The sequence below is a fragment of the Pocillopora damicornis genome, chromosome 1 (genome assembly GCF_964200805.1).
Source record: "Pocillopora damicornis chromosome 1, jaPocDami1.2, whole genome shotgun sequence".
Lineage (NCBI taxonomy): Eukaryota > Metazoa > Cnidaria > Anthozoa > Scleractinia > Pocilloporidae > Pocillopora > Pocillopora damicornis.
In genome coordinates this window covers 13,442,677-13,460,563 of record NC_142670.1, presented here as the reverse complement: position 1 = coordinate 13,460,563, position 17,887 = coordinate 13,442,677, and the positions used below count along the sequence as shown (strand labels likewise).

General features: G+C 37.2%; 3 protein-coding genes across 3 annotated transcripts in view; 1 reads left to right on the top strand and 2 right to left on the bottom strand.

The window, feature by feature from the left end:
- The window catches only part of LOC149052134 (replication factor C subunit 1-like), a 231,202-nt gene extending 230,165 nt beyond the window's left edge, over window positions 1-1,037 (top strand). Inside the window, exons 2-3 of the mRNA XM_089184514.1 lie at window positions 129-418; window positions 762-1,037. Coding sequence (XP_089040640.1) covers window positions 154-418; window positions 762-955 — 459 coding nt within the window. The 5' untranslated portion in view covers window positions 129-153 and the 3' untranslated portion in view covers window positions 956-1,037. The remainder of the gene's footprint in view (window positions 1-128; window positions 419-761) is intronic.
- Window positions 1,038-2,486: 1,449 nt separating this feature from the next.
- LOC149052133 (adhesion G protein-coupled receptor G5-like) lies at window positions 2,487-3,420 on the bottom strand. Its single transcript, XM_089180298.1, has 4 exons — window positions 3,349-3,420; window positions 3,233-3,282; window positions 2,837-2,954; window positions 2,487-2,745 (listed from the first exon to the last, which is right to left on the bottom strand). The coding sequence occupies exons 1-4, from the start codon at window positions 3,418-3,420 to the stop codon at window positions 2,638-2,640; spliced, it is 348 nt and encodes a 115-aa protein (XP_089036424.1). The 3' UTR covers window positions 2,487-2,637.
- A 2,567-nt stretch (window positions 3,421-5,987) lies between these two features.
- LOC149052132 (C-type lectin domain family 4 member C-like) lies at window positions 5,988-13,349 on the bottom strand. Its single transcript, XM_089180286.1, has 5 exons — window positions 12,970-13,349; window positions 10,248-10,640; window positions 8,367-8,441; window positions 6,068-6,147; window positions 5,988-6,017 (listed from the first exon to the last, which is right to left on the bottom strand). The coding sequence occupies exons 1-5, from the start codon at window positions 12,977-12,979 to the stop codon at window positions 5,988-5,990; spliced, it is 588 nt and encodes a 195-aa protein (XP_089036412.1). The 5' UTR covers window positions 12,980-13,349.
- Between the last annotated feature and the right edge of the window lie 4,538 nt (window positions 13,350-17,887).

Here is a 17,887-nt window from a genome sequence, read left to right as displayed (position 1 = left end):
TTGGCTTCTGAAAGAGCTGTTCTTGTTCATAGGCATAGGCTTTTATTTCTTGCTGAGGAGGTCATTAAACATTGCTTTGTTTAGAGACCCTTTAACTGATTTAAGGTTGTCTCTAATTCATTGAACAGCTGAACATTAGTGGACAAGGAAACTATGGTTTCTTTGTTAAGGCTAAGGCAATGTGGAACATCACAAATAGATGAAGACGGTCTGTTTGAACTTGCCAGAACAAAACCAGGCAATAAGACCAGCTATGAACCACTAAGTGTGCACAAGAAGACAAAGAAGGAGAAAGCTGATCCAGTGGAGTCCCTCAGCCAGAGAAAAGATCAGTCTGAAGGGGATTTGTCACAACTGAGTGAAAGATCTGTGTTATCTCCAACAACACAAACACTATCATCATCACCTGCACTGAAAGGTGGGTGTTTCAAACCTCTCCAACAATTAGCACAAGAGCATAACTTCACAGTAAATTTAATTCATACTTTAGCTGTATGCCTTAAATTTCCTCACCAGTGAGCATCCGACATGTATTATGCGGTGATTGTACTAAGTGAATATATTCTCTCTTGGGTGCATCCAGGTGCAACTCACTGATGACATAAATACATGTTTCCTAATTCCCACATTCAGAGATACATTTTTTTAAACAGCTGTAACTTGTGAACTTTGATGAATTTATTTCACTCGACAGTCACTTATACATGCAGTTAGTATGTTAGTAATGGAATCACAGTTTTAAACATTTTTATTTTGCACAGCTTTCTTTTTCAACAAAGACCAAGATGGGTCGTCCTTAAAGGCAGCTCTTCTGTCCGGTTCCCCAGGAGTTGGTAAAACCACAACAGCAACACTTGTTTGTGAAGAGCTTGGTTTTACCTTCACTGAAATGAATGCCAGTGATACACGGAGAAAAAAGACCTTGGAAGTACATTTCTCAGTCACTGAGCAATAAAACCATGGATGGCCTTCTGACAGGTTGTCAAATTTCTGTAACATTTGGAATGACTTTGACATTATTAAAGATGCTTCATTCATTCTTCTGTCTTACTAAACTGACTTTCCTTTGTAGTTAATTTATTATTATCAACTGAGTTAGTGACGTAAATTACAGCTCTATTGGTCAACTTTTCCAACAAAACTTGTGAAGCTTCTAAGCCGACAAGTCGCCCTTATCATTAAGAAAATTTCCTTCACTATGCGTTCGGTTTGTGTTTCTTTTGTGATGCAAAAAAAACCTAGGAAACACATGAGGTCTCGTTAGTTTTGGTTATATAAGTGAATAACCCACATCTCTTACTCACCCGAGTTCCACGTGCGTACTGTAAGTTCAAGAGCGAGTTTTTTTGTTTTGTTTTTTTTTTTTTTTCCGCTTTGATTCGCTTTGATTCGCGGCGCAAACGCAAAGACGATAGTTTGCTCATGGTTTCTATTATGGACTTAAAGGCAAAGGAACTCCGGATTAATGAAAATGAAAAGTTAAAAAATGTAGTATGAGGCCCTGTTCAAACTTGGCGTATAAATAGTGAAACAGCATAGCTACAAAATAGAATCATGGATCACGAAATAAACAATGATACACGATTTTCTGTTTCGAGTTCGGTGAGCTCATATTCAGCTTCTTCAATACCGCTGGTGTTACCAAGTGCACCGTTTTGTTACACGCTTGTGGGGCAAATCACATTTTCACAGGAGTTAAGGTGAGGACAGAATAAGTTCATAGCGACCTAATGCAGTGAATGAGATAAACGGTTATTGACTAAAGATACAAATAGAAATAATTCGAAATATGAGACAAAAGAATGAAAGAAATATCGATCTTGTTTACTCGTCACGAACGCAGGATCGAATCTTAGACCATCGGATTTTGCGATCTGAAGTTCACCCACATAGCTATATATTTCTCGTTAATGAGCCATGACATACAATGGATACATAAAGGATCATCCTGCATACTGCAAAGAATACATAATGTCGAATGCATAATGACGGGAAATAAATTTTAAGCTCTTTCGTGACAAAGGAAAATATCATTTTTAATCGCGACCGAAAAAAAAACCCCTACCCGCTAGATCAGGTTAAACGACAGATTAGATATCAATGCTGACATGTAGATAAACATACCAGACCTTGAGGTAGCTTATTTATCTTCTCATGAGGGATCTATGAAGCTGCGGCATTTCTGATTCCAGTATCAAGTGTGTCACTTGCCTCCATGAACTATTATACATTTATTTATGGTCTCGCTTACTGCATCCAAACTCAGCAGACAATTCTGGAGCTCAAAGAGACAGAGAGCTAGGGCCTCAGATTTCTCTTCCAACTTAAAGAAAAACTGGTGCAGTAACAATTTATTCGTTAAATTCCTTTAAGATACACTGAGGGTTTCCGTACACAAAGATGCGTGGAGTACATAGATTTAAAATGTTTTTTAATATCTTCCTCGGATATTTCTTTAAGAAGAGTGCTTATGGTATTCGCTTCAATTCTTCATGGGGCATGAAATGTTGCTTGAATTTGTGAATTATCCAACATGCATGTTCTTGTTTGCATGGAGAGTTGCACTGAGATCTCTTTTCTTACAAGCCTTGTTGAGGAGAATTAAGAATCTACCTCATTATTATTCAGGTACATTACTTACTTGAGGCAAGAATAAAGTATTAATGTTAAAAGTATTCCGACGATGGAAAGGCTCAGTCCCGCGTAAGTGATAATTCTCAGAATTTTTTGGTCGTCCTCAGTGAGCTGTGTCAAAAAAAGGAAAATTAAATGACAATATTGAGTTAGTTAATTGAGCCCATAAAATTATTGAGTGAGGCAAAAATAATCCTATTACCTTTGTGCTACCGTCGTAGTCCATTAAGACGGCAAAATGCGTCAAATGATTACAGCTGCAAACTGTTTCTTCTGAGTTGCTTTCCGATGTAACTACATGGCATCCTTCCTCTGAAAAGCTGTCAGAAATGAAATAAAAGTAAAGTTAAAAAATTATTCATCGTTTGGGTAAGAGGTGATGTTTGAAAATTTTGCGCTAAGATTTTCTTCCATTGTAGTCATAGCTGCGAGAACATTTCAAGCAGACTGCCCCGCTCTAAAAACGACAACATGTTGGCTTCCAGGAAAGTGTTCATCTGCGCAAAAACATCTGAGAAAGTTCATTCATTCTCCTCCGTACTTAATTTAATTTAAGAAGGAATGAATACCATACAATAATATACTGTAGTTTTTTTACCTTTTTCTGAGGCCACTCCAAAACATACAGCGCTTCTCTGCTGCCAAGACCTGAAAATGGATTTTATCTTGTCAGGATAAATACAAACAACGCATTGCAACTAATTTTCATGTTACCTTTAGGTTTTTGAACTTTAGTATGACATTTTCTCCCAATTTCTTTGCCTTGGGGTCCATAGTTACGGCCATTATCCTGGAGTTAATATACCTATGAAGAAATTTTATTTGAAAATGGATCAGAGGCAAGGAAGCAACATTACATACTTTTGATAGATTCAAGCGAATTTTTCATGAAGGTGGAACGGTCAGAGACAAACAGGGAGTCTTCCATCCTTAGTTAGGGTTGTTGGAAAGTCCCTAAGTTCAGGTTAGTTGAACTTAGATCTTATGTGTTTCCGAGTTATGTGTTCTTGGGGGTAAACGACATGGAATAATATGAAAGTAACGTCACCTTTGGTTGCCTGTTTCGTTCCTGACGGCTTGATGATAAAGTAGGTCATGGAGATCCTTGTACATAGACGCAACTACCAGTGATCCTTAAAACCCCCCAAGAATCAACAAAAAAGTTATTAAACAACATTATAAGGAAGGCGAACGATTAAAGAAGATAGACTATGTAAACTAAGGAGGCGCATTTATATGAGACTTTACTTCAATACAGAAATTTCGATTGGAGAAACCAAGGTAATTACTAAAAGTTGCAAAGTTACCACAATAGTTAATACGAACCATTTTCCTCAAAATTTGAAGAAGCGATGTCGATCCTCGCTTGCCATTGTTGTTCCTCAAAGAGGAGGCCACTTGCATTCTGGCGATACGCTTTTTCAATGACCAAAACTGTCGGGAAAAAAATGACAAATGAAAGCACCTACGGTGAAATTTGCAATAGCAATTCTAGACAAAAATGCGTTTTGCGGTGTACACAAATATTTCATAATCTTATTGGATGAACGTGTATTGTTTGTATCTTATTTGCCCTTCAGCTATAGAGTTCATTGGGGAGTTTTTACAAGTACGGTTAAAAATCTTGCATTTACATGCATCGCAGACGATAGGCCAATTTTGAGCCCAGTGTATAGTATGAAGTAAGCGGAAAGTATTTATTCGATTTGTCAATTTCCGTTAGTAAAGTGTTACTCACCAATCTATTATTTAAGAAAAGTTTCAATAAACAGAGCGAGAAGAAGGGTTTCACAATTTGAAGGATTCCGATTCTCTCTTGCTGATTGTTCAAGAATACCTTGGATTTCCTTCCCCACCGCGATAAATCAAAGTGTCGAGCAAAGTAAAAGAACAGATGAATCGATGACATCCAAAAATAACGTTTCTATAGGGAATTACACCACTCATTCGGTCAGTCAGCGAGTCAGTAAGCGACAAAGGAATAGGCTTTGAAACTAAACGGGATTGAGTGCCACAACCTCACCCATTTTTGGGGAAACGATCCTTTCTGGAGTCTTCATTCCACTCTGGTATCGCTTGCTGTAATTGAGAGCAAATTTTTCGACGGCCTCTGCCACCTCAAAGATGGATTTTTTCAGTGTTTTAACTTCTTCTATGCTGGCCTTGTCTTATGTGAAGTTCTTGATTTTTATGGTGAAATCTTCAAACACAGCTACCGCTTCCTACAATTACATAAAATAATTCCACGTCATTGACTAGCGAGTCTCATATATACAATTCATATCAAAGATGCGGAAAAAGTCTAGCAGGAGGCCCCAAATGGTGTTCAGGGTATTCATTGGCCAAAGAACTCTTTTAGGAGCCTGGATTATTTTTTAAACATCACCATTCTCCCTTCATATGGCTTGAATGGTGGTTTATCCTTAAAGGTTACATATTTATAAGTTATTTCACGATTGGTGAGCGCGTACGATTTTCACACAACGAATGAGAAAAAAATTGTACAAGCGAACTAACAGTCAAATAACTTATTTATTATATACATACCGAGAGTCATAGGCGAACAGAACTCAAAGATAAACATATCTTTATTTTCTTTCAAAGGAAAACAACGCGCGGTCAAGCCGCTTCACAGTTCGAGAGCTGTACTTAAATGGCTTCTTGTAAAATACTTTAAATCTAAATTATCAAGCAAAAATGCCGTTAAAAAGCAGAACTAGTTGGAATAAAGTAAGACATTCTGAAAATATGTCGAAATAGTTCTACGGAAGTTCACAATGTGAAATACAGAAGTGAAAACCCAAGACTCTTGAGGAGTCAGTTGGTCCATTTGTTTCGTCTAGCCTTTCAAAACAAGAAATTAGTGGAACAGAGCAACATCGTGTTTGGTCTTTTTTTTGGTGTTTTCATTTTCCTGTCCGTCTCTGAACTCTTCTACTGACCAATCTAGGCTCTGAAAATGGTTAGCCTCATATGAAGCCATCTTTCTACAGAAAAATGCGCCTAAGCTCTTAGAATGTGCTATTTGTCAATCAAGAGGAACAGCGAGCGAGCGACACGGTTTTGTTTACCAGTGAAAATAATGATACAGCCATTGAGAGCGTCGATACGTCGTTTTTCATTGGTGAAAAAAATCGTAAGAACAATCAGCTGGCTTCTCTAGCGCGAAGAGACTATTTTTATCTCGATGCTTTTTGGCGCGTAAATCTCGCTATGTATGTAATAATCACTTTTTATCGTTTATATATAAAAGTTAAAAAGTTATGTAAGTTATGAACATTGGATACCTGTATGGAACTCTTTCTGGTAATATTTATTCCGAGTAATTTTGAAACATACTCCTTTGCCTAGAATTAAAAAAAATGTTTGTCACAGAGAAGATCCTGAAAAGTGACATGCATAAAAACAGTAAATGACTATTTAGAAAAAATACCAGCTGCGACGGCGATGGCGATGGCGATGGTGATGACGATGGCGAGGGCGATGGCGAGGGTGATGTAGATATTGATGAATCTTTAAAGAAAAAGAAATATCAAGACCATATCATAAGATAAAATTGCCTTAGTATTACACTGTGAGGGCAAAAATGCGGACGGAAAGCAGAATAACAAAATTGCCGCTCTGAGTGATGGAAAATCTTAAATGCACTCGATGTTTTGTTTGTTAAACAGAACACTATTATTGTTTCCTTTCTACTATTTCTGTCGTTCGCACACGCCTTCGGTGATAGATGCTTAAATAAAGCTTTGGGATATTTTTCGAAAAGTAGACTAGAGAATCTCCAACATTACGTTGTAAGGGCAAAAATGCGGACGGAAAGCGGAGTAACAAAATGGCCGCTATTAACGATCAAAACTCTTAAATCCACTCGATTGGTTATAAAGAACACTCTCATTGTTTGCTTTGCATTATATTCGTCTTTCGCACACGTCTGGTATGATCGATGCTCAGATAGGGATGTAAGATGTTTTCGAAAATACTAGTGAATGAAATAATAATGCAATAATACATCCCTCAATAACTGGTTTAACATATAATACGAGTACACATTTTGCCCAGTTTTTGTCATTTCAGCTCGCCCCTACTGGACTCGGAAAATGCCACGCAAGTCGCAAAAGATCCGCGCGTATTAATTCTTAAACCATTGAATATTAATTTCTTATTTTACCTTGAGCTGTTTCCTATAAATTTATCAACCATTTTTGGATTTTTCGGTTTAACCTTGATCGTCTTGCTGGAAAAAGCCTTCTAGCATTATTATTTAGTTTTCGTGTCACAACGGTTTTTTTCCCTTTTTTTCTCACCGGAACACATTCAGGAAAATTTGGGGAAAGCACCACGCCGATTTTACAATTGAAAAAAGCCTAATTTCTAATCGTCGAAAGAATCAAAAACACCGCAATGCTTGGGTGGGGCAGGCAAATTAAAAAAAAAGAGTCAAGTCAAACAAAAGAAATCATAGCGGTTACTGTCAATGCTTGTAAGTGAACCTTGGAAAACACGCGGGAACTTTCTAGATCTTCACGCCTAAGATATGGATGGCTACGGTCAATAATCAGAGGGGTAGGGGTAGGGGGATCGAGATCACGTTTAGTGTAGTTAAGCTCCAGCTGTGAATCACAAGCCAAATGCGTCATTTGGACATTTTGCTCTAGCCAGAATATGCGAAAGATGGCAAACTCTGTAATTGATAAAGTTGTAGGCTTTTGATTCCGCTTTCGAGGAAGCACTAAAGTGTCTTTCTGAATTTAATATGTCTCGCGCATTAAAATCGGAACAAAAAGAAGCACTTTCTACACTGGTTCTGGAAAGGATCTATTAGCCGTATTGTCAACTTGCTTTGGGAAAAGCCTGATACTTCAGGTATTGGTTTGCATGAAAGAAACCTTCGAGCATAGTTGTCGTTTGTCTGCTTCGTTAACTTATTGTTTATGATCAAATGGATTGATGGTGCTACGCTCACGGCTTGTCGTTTGGAGGACATAGATTGCGAAAAATATCAACTCGTATTTGCGTCAGCAGAGGACGTTTAGGACGCTCTTTTTTTTTTTTTTTTTTTTTTGGATGAAAATAGTGGCCACAACGTTTCACCAGAGTGTGCCGATTTGCATCAAACAAATTATGGCGTGTAAACCTTCGGGTGCTGTTGTTTATGCTTCAAAGTATAGTTTACGATCAAACAGAAGAAAAGTCGTCAATTAACGGCAGCTATAATCACGGATTGTCGTTTGAAAAATATAGAGTGCAGCAAATATCAGTTCACATTTGTGATCGAGGAGGAGGTTTTGTCGAAGCTATTTCTTCCCTGGCTGAAAAAACAGCATCGTTTCACTCATTGGGTCTATGTGTGTTTTTTTTAGTCGGAAAACAGTAATTCCAGTTTTTAATTTAATTAATTTTGATTGGTTACCTGCTCATTTCCGGAAATGCAGTGACGCGCAACTAACCAGAGGATGTTTTTTACTTTTCAACATTCTCCTTTGGGAAAGCGTCTTCTCGCCCAACTCCAAATCAAACATGGCCGATCGGATAAATGATCGCGAGCTTATAATGTTAGCTCGCCTTAATAAGACGCCTGCAGGCTAACCGTTGCACTGAGCACCCGCTGGTCTGTCGGCTTGCCCCCCCTTGTGATCATTTTGTTGTGGCTTTGCTTTTCTGAGAACGGGGAACGGGTCATTTGTTGTCCTTGAGATATATTTCACATTATTAAAGAGACCAACTCTTCTTACCATTTTGTTGTGTCCAAGGTGGTCCAAAGTGCTCTTGGTAAGAGTCCTGCGAAGAGTTTTGTCCAGGAGCTGGATCTGCTGAAAGAATATCACAAATGCAAAGCAGAGGAATTAATCAATCCAAAAAGTAAACAAATTGTTCAAGTTAAGCGCTGCTTTGCGCCTTCACCGGAAATAATGAGTATATGTTGCTCGTACTAGTCAGATCGTCGCATAAGGGTATGTATTTCGCAACGATAGGGTTGTCACTTTTTTTGTATGTATCCCACACCAATCAGATTCCCGCATCAGGGTGTGTATCTCGCACTAATTACATTATAGCATTTGGATATATAGCACCAATCACAGCGTTTGAGTATTGTTTTCTTGTAAATAATGTTATGGAATCAAGGGGGCCGTGCAAAAGAAATGAAACTAACCAGAAATTTTGGACTCATTTGATAAGTGTTATGGTTTGTGGCTCTCGTATGAGCCTCGTCGATTGAGGTTGAGATTTTCGGGCTATGAAAGGTTTGCATTTAACCTGTTGCATCATTTTTAAATTTAAAGGTGTTTTATCCGTTCCTTTTTTCACAATGCACATGCCAAACAACTTGCTTCCGTCACGTACATGAAAACAACGCTCAAATATTTCCGATCGCTGAACTGCAATTTTTCACGTGCTTAAATTGTATTACACCAATCAGATTCCTTCGCTAACGCTCTCTCTATCTCTCTCTCTCTCTCTCTCTCTCTCTCTCTCTCTCTCTCTCTCTCTTACGGAGAATAGGGGGCGTTGTGTGAAGAGACCAAACAACAGTTGCGAAGGAGACAACGTTAAGCGTGGTATCGATGCATTTTGCTCTTGCTTGGCGGTTTTTTAGACAGTACCTGTGTGAGTTTAGATAAATAAGTTTTTTGTCTCCTCTTAAGGTGAAGTAATGCGATATTTTCGTTACCTTAAAAGTTATGCTCTTTTTCTGTTACAAAACTGAAAGCGTTAGGAACACAAAGTGTCCCATCTCAACCCTCCCAGCCAAAATAATAACTCTTGCATGCTACACATGTTTATGTTTATATTTTCGGTGAGCAGAACATCAATTAAATTCCAACTCAGTATTGGCTACTTTTAAACAAGAAAATGTATCTACGCCCTCTCGTGACATGTGAGAACTGAGGTAACCCATATTAACCTCGCTATAGAGCAGTGGTTGCTAGATCGATCGAAATCTCCGCCATATTCGAATTCGATGCAGGATGGTCAGTTTATTATGTTCACTGCACATTTTGCATTAGATTGAAATTAGCTTTAACAACTTTACAGTTCAAACGATCGGATGTTAAAATAGAATGCAATGAACATAAAACTGATTCCTTATGCGAAGAACAATTAAGTCTGCGAGTCTTATAATTTTTTTTAAACAATAATTGGCATGTATCTTAACCGACATGAGTTACTAGCTCTTCACAAAAGATAACGCAGTTCACATCATTACGCGTTATTTTCTAACAAAGCAATTGGACTGATGATTCTTTGCAGTTGATATTCACCATCATTTTGTTCAATCGATAAATTAACTTTTTGAAAATAACTGATAACTGAAAGTTTTATAACTGTTGTTACTCGCAATACTGATAGTAACAAAACCATCTGTACCTTTCCTCTACTTTCAAGGTTTAAAACTAGACATGTTTGTCATGAAAACGTTCTCTGAGACTGTTTCAAACATATTTCATTGAAAAATGTAAGGGTAAACTTGATCTTGGCTGTCAGAGGGTTTCGATAAATTCTGTCGTGAGTATCACAAACGTTCGCAAAGTATGTTTTTATTACGCCTAGGCGCTTCTGATGCCTTTTAGTTTACTCAAAATAATATCAAAAAAACCAAACAAACAACTTACCCTTGGAAATCTCACAAATATACGCGTGCAGGTCTCCCCAACGTGTACGACTAACACTACTAAACACGCCCCATTCACCATTACTGAACCGCATGGAAGCTGCGTCGTGTTGACCACTTGGCTCCCTTTGTCCCCATTTGCAAATGGTCAGCGGTCTTCCATTCACCCAGGTCCAATTCCCGGCCTTTTGTGTTAAACCAATACTCCATATTTTGTCATAGTTCGTAGTATTTTGCCTTTGAATCTCGTTATTGATGAAATTCCATTCTTCTTCGGTTTCGATGGAAATTAGGTCCCCTCCTTGGCTTTTACAGCTGAATCTGTTCCAGTTCCAGTTCCATCCAGATACCGAAATTATGTACCAAGAGTTGTTAAAAGTTATATTTGGGCATTCTACAAAATGATAAAGATGACAACAAAAATAATAATTATCATAAACAAAGTGATAACTGTAATAATGACGATAACATAAAAATATTATATAATAACATTCACAACAAAGGAGGAAAATAAATGAGACAGAAAACGTGACTTATTCTCTATTTGATTCCCATTTTTCTAACATGAATTAGTTAATTTTGAATTAATTCTGAATTAGTTAATTTCACAGCAGCTAAGATTATCTGTGAGTTCATGTAATTTTGGTAGTTGAGTTTTTGAATATCAATTGGTTTCTCGTTGAGCTGACCCCTCCCCCTTCCCAGCCCCCTATTCTTCCTCCTCCACCTGAATAGACTCGAAAAAACGTAATTTAAATTTGAATATAAGTTCTCATAAATATGCAATTGGAGATACGCAGCTAACCGTACACAGTTGTTACTGGGGATTTTGTCGGAAAAAAGAGGAAAACATTTTAATCTACGCGACAATCTCAAAAGATTATCTGAGTAACGGTAATCAAAATAAAATAGAAAGATGAAAAAACCAAATAAAAAGTAAAGATGAATTAATTAGGGGTAGCTCGTTCTTTTTTTCGTTTTCATGCAGTTTAGAATTTAAAGTGAGTCTTTTAAGTAAAATAGGTTCATCAAACCTGTGATGCCTCGTCCTTAAATTGACATTTTCCTTGCTTTCCCTGAAATCCTGAGGTCAAGTCTAGCCATGACCTAAAAGGTACCCGCAATACCTTTCGGGGTTATCGCTTGCACTTCCGACACGCTTTTTCCCGACAGCCTTTCTCGAAAGAACTGTATAATTTTTTTGTTTTTCTCAGTGGGCACAGTAACGAATCCTGCAATCTTATTAGTCATTAATGCGGTCCAGATTTTCCTATCTCTGCCCACGGGCACGGTATCGCTTGCGCGAGCCGCCGACTACATTCCTAATTTTGTTGCCACTTTGCATAATTATATTTCGTTTTGCCGGCTGGGCAATATTTTTAGGCAAATAATTTTAAAGAAAATCAAGCCGATTAATAACTTATTAATCCTCAATTTCTCTCCCTCAAATCGCTTTGGTCGCCAGCCGAAATATTGGTTTTGAAATCAACTTTGGTAGCAAATAAGTCATTCAATGGGTTGACACGCGGCCTAAAAACCGTTTGTGATCAACCTAAACCTTCACTGGAAGTAACTCACAAAGTTAAAGCATGAAGTATTTCTTTACAATTGAAATTATTAATGGAAATTTTATTTATTATGTATCTGAATTCTCTTAAACAATTTGTTCCTTAAACAACAGTCAGTATAGTGTCCTATACTTCAAATACGCTTTCAGTAAGTCGTTGCAAGTCCGTTCAAATCTAACATTGGTACTATAAATTTCACAACAGAAAATGAAGGAATTCATCGAAAAAAATCTGCACTAAAACTCCCCCTTTTGATGAAAGACCAGAGTTACACGAGCGATTGCACGAAACAAACGAGCAAATTCCCACAACTTCAAAACGTACATTTAAATAGAGAATAATACATGGGCGTGCGTAGATATAGAATTTCTCTTCGAGTGTTTAACTCGATAGCTCACGAGTGAGCGCTGCGAACGAGTGAGATGTCAAGTTGAATACGAGAAGAGAAATTCCATATCTACAAGCAACCACGATCATTTCGTTTACCGTATAAACACAAGAGCCCTTTACTGAGAAGAAAAAACCGACTACATTTATGAATAAAAATACATGAGCCGACAAAGCCCGAATAACAATCGTGGAGTGCGTTGGCGCTAACTCCTAAGATGGAAAAATGCGTTGAATCGTGATTACAAAAACAACAATGGTCGTAATTTTCAAGTTACAAAATTCTCCTTCATCCTTACCGACAGAAAAAGTCTTTCGGGTAAACGGCCAAAATCGGCTAGTAACAAATCTTTCAGTTGTCGATTTTTATTCTCGGGCAAGAGATATGCTAACACCAAAGCCACTGAATACATAACTTTCGGTTTTTCTTTTAGGATATTGGTTTACTTCTAGGAAAGTTTGAACCTCACTGTCTGTCAGCGATAAGGATTTTCTGGTGTTTTAGCCACCCTAATTCGAGAAAACTCCGACAAACAACTTGTATTGAGAATCGTGAAGGCTTTGCGGAAATTTTCATGGGCATTATGTTGAACCACTAATACGCGCTTTAAAATTCATTCATCGCTCAGACGTACCTGTTAGGTGAGCTGAGTATATTCTGTGAACAATAGTTTTACTTCTAGGAAGCAAGAGCAATTTTCATGACACAAGTGCCAGACTGTAATGTCTCAGCTCATTATACACTTTATGGCTGGAATGTGATCTTACCTCCAGGCATCTCGCAAATGTAGGCATTTCTACTAAGTGTAGAGATACCATTAAAGAGGCCTCCATTCTTAGATATTTCCGCCCTTTTGTCCTTACTACCAGCCTGAGAATCTCGCCATTTTGAAATTTTCAGTTGTTCTCCACTCAGTCAAGTCCAAACCCCGCCTTCCTTCTCTAAGCTAATGTGCCGCGCACCAGAAATCCAAGTACCACGTTTTTGAATCTCACTCTTGATAAACTGCCATTCTTCTTCAGTTTCTATGTTTCTATGGAGACTAAGACACCTCCCTGACTGGAGCAGATATCCCTTTTTCTATCCCAATCTCTTCCCTTTTTCGAAAAGATGTAAGACGAGTTTTTGAAACAGGTTGCTTGGCACTCTATAGGAAGCAAATAAAGGAATAAATAAATAAATGAAAAAATGTATACCGATGATAACAATAATAATGATACGAATATAGAAGCGATCCTCGATCCTCTATGAACGGTTATATACGGGATTTTATTCTATGATCTCTGCGGTACCAGTGCGGCGCTTTACTAACTAAGCTAACAAGCCAACTGGGAACTGAATTTTTTTTTTCAAGCCTTATTTTCAAAACTACTTAAGTCGTGTTCATAACTGCGAGGTTCGCTTCTATATTCCTTTCTTCAACCGCAGTGCATATATCTGATTTTCATATTTGTACAGTCATGTAGTAATGCTGATGATGGACATGAGAAAGTAATTTTCATACAATTAATTTTAAAAACAAACGATGGGCATCAAAACCCTCTACCTCAATGAAGCAAAAATTACAATTAGGCTAGACTGGGTGGAAATTGGGGAGATCTGGGTAGTAGCACTGTTATTCTTTGCGGACTTTTTGTTTTGCTCTCTAACTCACGAACTTACGTATTAAATCACAATCCGATGTAATTCTAACAGGAAGTCTATGACTAATTATCAGCGTAATCAGTCAGATATTATCTTTTTTCCCATTCATTTTAAGGTGCATTAATTTTGGAACTGGAATTACACTGCCTCACCTGTTCCTGGCAAATCCATCAACAAATGAAGGATGACTGTAGAAGAGAAATTGAGCAAATAAATTAGTTGTTACCGGGTAAGAAATCTGACCGCTCAAATAAAACTTATGTACAATTTGAATCTAGAGGGGTTGGTCTCCAAAATTTTGAGAGGTTTTTTTCCATATTCTTAGGTGCTACTAAACTATGGATCAACAGACCGCGAACCTATATAATATACATATATATGTATATATATATATATATATATATATATATATATATATATATATATTTTTTAATTTTTTAAATTTTTTAATTTTTTTTATTTTTTTAATAAAAGAAGAGCAAAGAGATAAGTATAGAGTTTGCTTTCGGGTACAAAGAAAAATAGCTAAAAATAGAAATATGTTTTGATTGTCCATGACGTCCAACTTGGCGAGCGTTCAGCAGTCACCTACCATGAGCGTCAATAATTGAACAATAATTTGAAAGCTAAAAAGGGTTTGGGTTCCGCGATATTTGAATAACGCGAAGGCTCTCAGTAAACCTTTAGGTTGGAATTCATTGTACATGATCCTGGAATGGGGAACGCGAAGCGTAAAGTAACATCATCGCCCGTGATGCTCGTAGATCTAGAATTTCGAGGTGATCCATTAAAAATGACTAATAAGAGGACTTTATTAAAAGCCAAAGACAGAATTTTTTAATTAAGCTTAAATCAAGAAAGGTTCTCCATGAGGCTGAAAGGAGTTCCATTCTATAATTTTAATACGTAAAAATTGTTTAATTTTAAGGGTTGTTTTAAATATTTTTCTGTGAGTGCACGTCACTTTAACCCCTCAGCTCGTTCAGAAAATCAGATATCGAAGTTCATGAATACTAATGGTGTTTTAACTTGCGATGAAAAAGGATAAAGTACACCAATTCAACCATTTTTTTCCAAATCCCCGGATCGAATGTCAAATTTTGCATCTGTTTAATTTAATGCCATTTTAAGTACACCCTGATGGTTAAGTTCGATCTCTTGTCTAAGTACATCGAACGTTCAGCAGCTATCTGAAGGGAGACGTGTTTCCCTTTTGACATCTTGTCATAGTGGCATAAAACGATAGCAATTAAGCTATCATAAATATGGCTGCCAAAGCTGTTGTATAGACAACAATGACGGAAACAACATGACCACCGCATGAATGTCTCGCCTGTGCTATTTGCTTTCTGATTACTTTGCTCCGTATGAAGGGCCTCAGGAATCCAATTTATAAGAGATCCTTCTCTAATTATGAACTAAGAGTTTAATGCGGAAATCTTTAGAGTCTGGTGTGTTTTTTTTAATTAAGAGCGCCAAATTACCGCCACCTGACATTTTTTTCTCGGATTGGTTTGGCTGAGTTTTACAGGAAGTTCCAAAATCGATATAAATGTTTCGCAAATGGAAAGTCGAGATATAATTAAGGTGGTACTAACCTAGCGCGCAAGTATTAAAAAAACATTTGCAGACTTTATTGGACTCAGTCGTACTCATCTCGCAATTAATCAAGCGCACGATACTATTATAGGTTGCTGTCAATACCTGTCTTTACACTTATACGAATGTATCATTCCGGGTAATTCTTTTTTCAATTATTTGGTATTGTATGGAAAGCGAAGAATATATAGAAATTATAATAATGATAATGGTGATAATACAAAGATCCCCAAGTTTTGCTTTAATGATTAACAAATAGTTTAGAAAGGACATCTGTAGAGTTTGGTATGTTTCATCATTACAGTTCCGTTGGTTTAAAAATCCAAATCAATATTTCAAAAATTGCAAGTCGATTTCGACGGTGTCATAGCTACAGCAGAACAAACAGGAATAACTAGCTTCGTACTTACCCAGCACACAATGTATTGAAAGCGCTTTGAAAATTTTGCCGGAGTCAGTTCCATTTATCATCCACCTCATCATGCCCAAGATATGCAAAGGTTACTCTTAAGAGCTATCGTTACACTTAAATTTGATTCAAACCGCTTGAGAGTTGCAGATTTGCGGCATCCCCTTAAAAGGCCTTTCGTACGAGTTAGAGTTTAATGCAAATCATGATCTCTGAACACATGTTCATGGCGTTAGTCCCCATTTTTTTTTTCTGTCATAGACGGACCAATGGACAAAAAGCAACTTGCACCTGATGTAGAGCATTGTTTTTCTACTAAAATTGGAATGCTTCGCGTCATTAAAATACTTTTTGTAGTTCAAGTTTTGCAGAGAAGCGGCTAAAAAATAATTGATATTAAGAAGGATTATTTCTTTCTGAGCTCTACTAAATAAAATTGTCTTAAACAAACTTCTCCTTTATCAACCGCCAGCTAAAGCTAGTATGCCATCAGTTCGTATGCATAAATAGAAATGATTATTATCTATTCATCTCGCCTATGACATGCTGAGCGTTTCATTTGGTGGGTCTATTTAATTCGTATGCGGTGATATTTGATGAACTAACTCGCGCGTGTATTAATTAACATGTATTGGCAAACTCTGAGTCGAAGGATTTCTTCTCGGTTTTCTTAGATCATAAGTTCGATATGAGTTTACACCAGGTTGATCGTTAACTGATCAGAAAACTAACAGATGCTAACGGCTTAGTGTTCAGCCTCCAAAACAACTCTCTCCTGCAAAAGCGTCAGACCACCTCTTTTGTGTCCAAATGTTCGACTTCCAACATTTTAGAAGGAGTGGTGGAGTCAAAAGCTCTCAGTGCGAGACGTTCCTGGGTCATAGTGATGCGCTTTTTGGGCGAGACATTCTAAACTCCTAGTATCTCTCCACGCCCATGAAATAATTGATTATTTATTCCGGAATATTCCCTTATCCTAGCTGCAATGTATTTAGTCAATCGTAGCCTGAAGCGCTTTAACTTATCGCATTTGAGCGCTGTAGAGAGAAATGTACTTATATACTCCAGAATAATTCTTTTTTTTTAAACATCTTCCGTCTTAATCGTACGCTTCGTCATTCATGTTTATTTATAAATAGGAATGACGTAATCTTGACTGTCCTTAACTGTTGGCACATCGACAAAATCGACTTCTTCCCTTACTTCTTGAAATTTTTCTTCAATGCTACGTCTCCGCCGTAGTGATATTTGAAAACCAGGCCCACGGAAATATTCGGAATTTCTATCGCTAAATTGCATACTCTGTGTAAAAGTTCTTTAATCGTTGTTTAATGATGTCTGCCGAATAGTTTATAATCTCTTTGTTTATGCCATTTATGGCTAAAATTGCCTGAATTTAAGTCCAAATTAATCCATGTATTTTCGATTCAAAACGATACTCCTTTCTTAGGAATCCGAAAAAAAATGGGTAAATATAACTGATCCACAAAAGATCCAGTCATAAGGGGTTTTTTCAATTCTTTCAAAACTAGTTGTTTATTTATTCAAATATTTACATATTCATCTACTTATTCATTAAGCAACAACATTGAATGTCAGCGCTAGCTGCTAAGACTATTAGTATTATCTGTTATAATACGATTTAACCTACAGAAAGAGCATTATCTATCAACAAACCCAAACAATTTATTGAACAACTTGTAATATTCTTATCAAGGAACGACTCTTAAAGGAGGTAGAGTAATTATCCCTAAACAAAGTGATTGAAGCCCACCACAATTTATTAGCTCACCCCTCACACAATCTCATGGTTGTCCTCAAAGTTCCTTGAAATCCACAATCTTCCATAGTAGTTCTCTCTCAGTATAGCTTTCGGAAAAGTCAGTCACTCCCGACAACAACAAGCACTACTGCTGCACTGAGTCCTAATGTACAAATAATTCCTCAAAATTCTGGAAGCTCACAACACAACTAGATTGGTAGTGTTACATCATAACTACGTAACCTAGTAAAATTCTCGAGAAGTTCCTTGG

Excerpts from the sequence above, each read along its gene's own strand:
- LOC149052133 (XM_089180298.1), bottom strand. The coding sequence starts at position 3,420 with ATGGCCGTAACTATGGACCCCAAGGCAAAGAAATTGGGAGAAAATGTC. Across the intron at positions 3,283-3,348 it reads TAAAGTTCAAAAACCTAAAG|GTCTTGGCAGCAGAGAAGCG; the intron begins GTAACATGAAAA and ends ATCCATTTTCAG. Across the intron at positions 2,955-3,232 it reads TGGAGTGGCCTCAGAAAAAG|CTTTTCAGAGGAAGGATGCC; the intron begins GTAAAAAAACTA and ends CATTTCTGACAG.
- LOC149052132 (XM_089180286.1), bottom strand. Across the intron at positions 8,442-10,247 it reads TATTTGTGAGATTTCCAAGG|ATCCAGCTCCTGGACAAAAC; the intron begins GTAAGTTGTTTG and ends TTCTTTCAGCAG. Across the intron at positions 6,148-8,366 it reads ACCTTGGACACAACAAAATG|ATTCATCAATATCTACATCA; the intron begins GTAAGAAGAGTT and ends TTTTCTTTAAAG.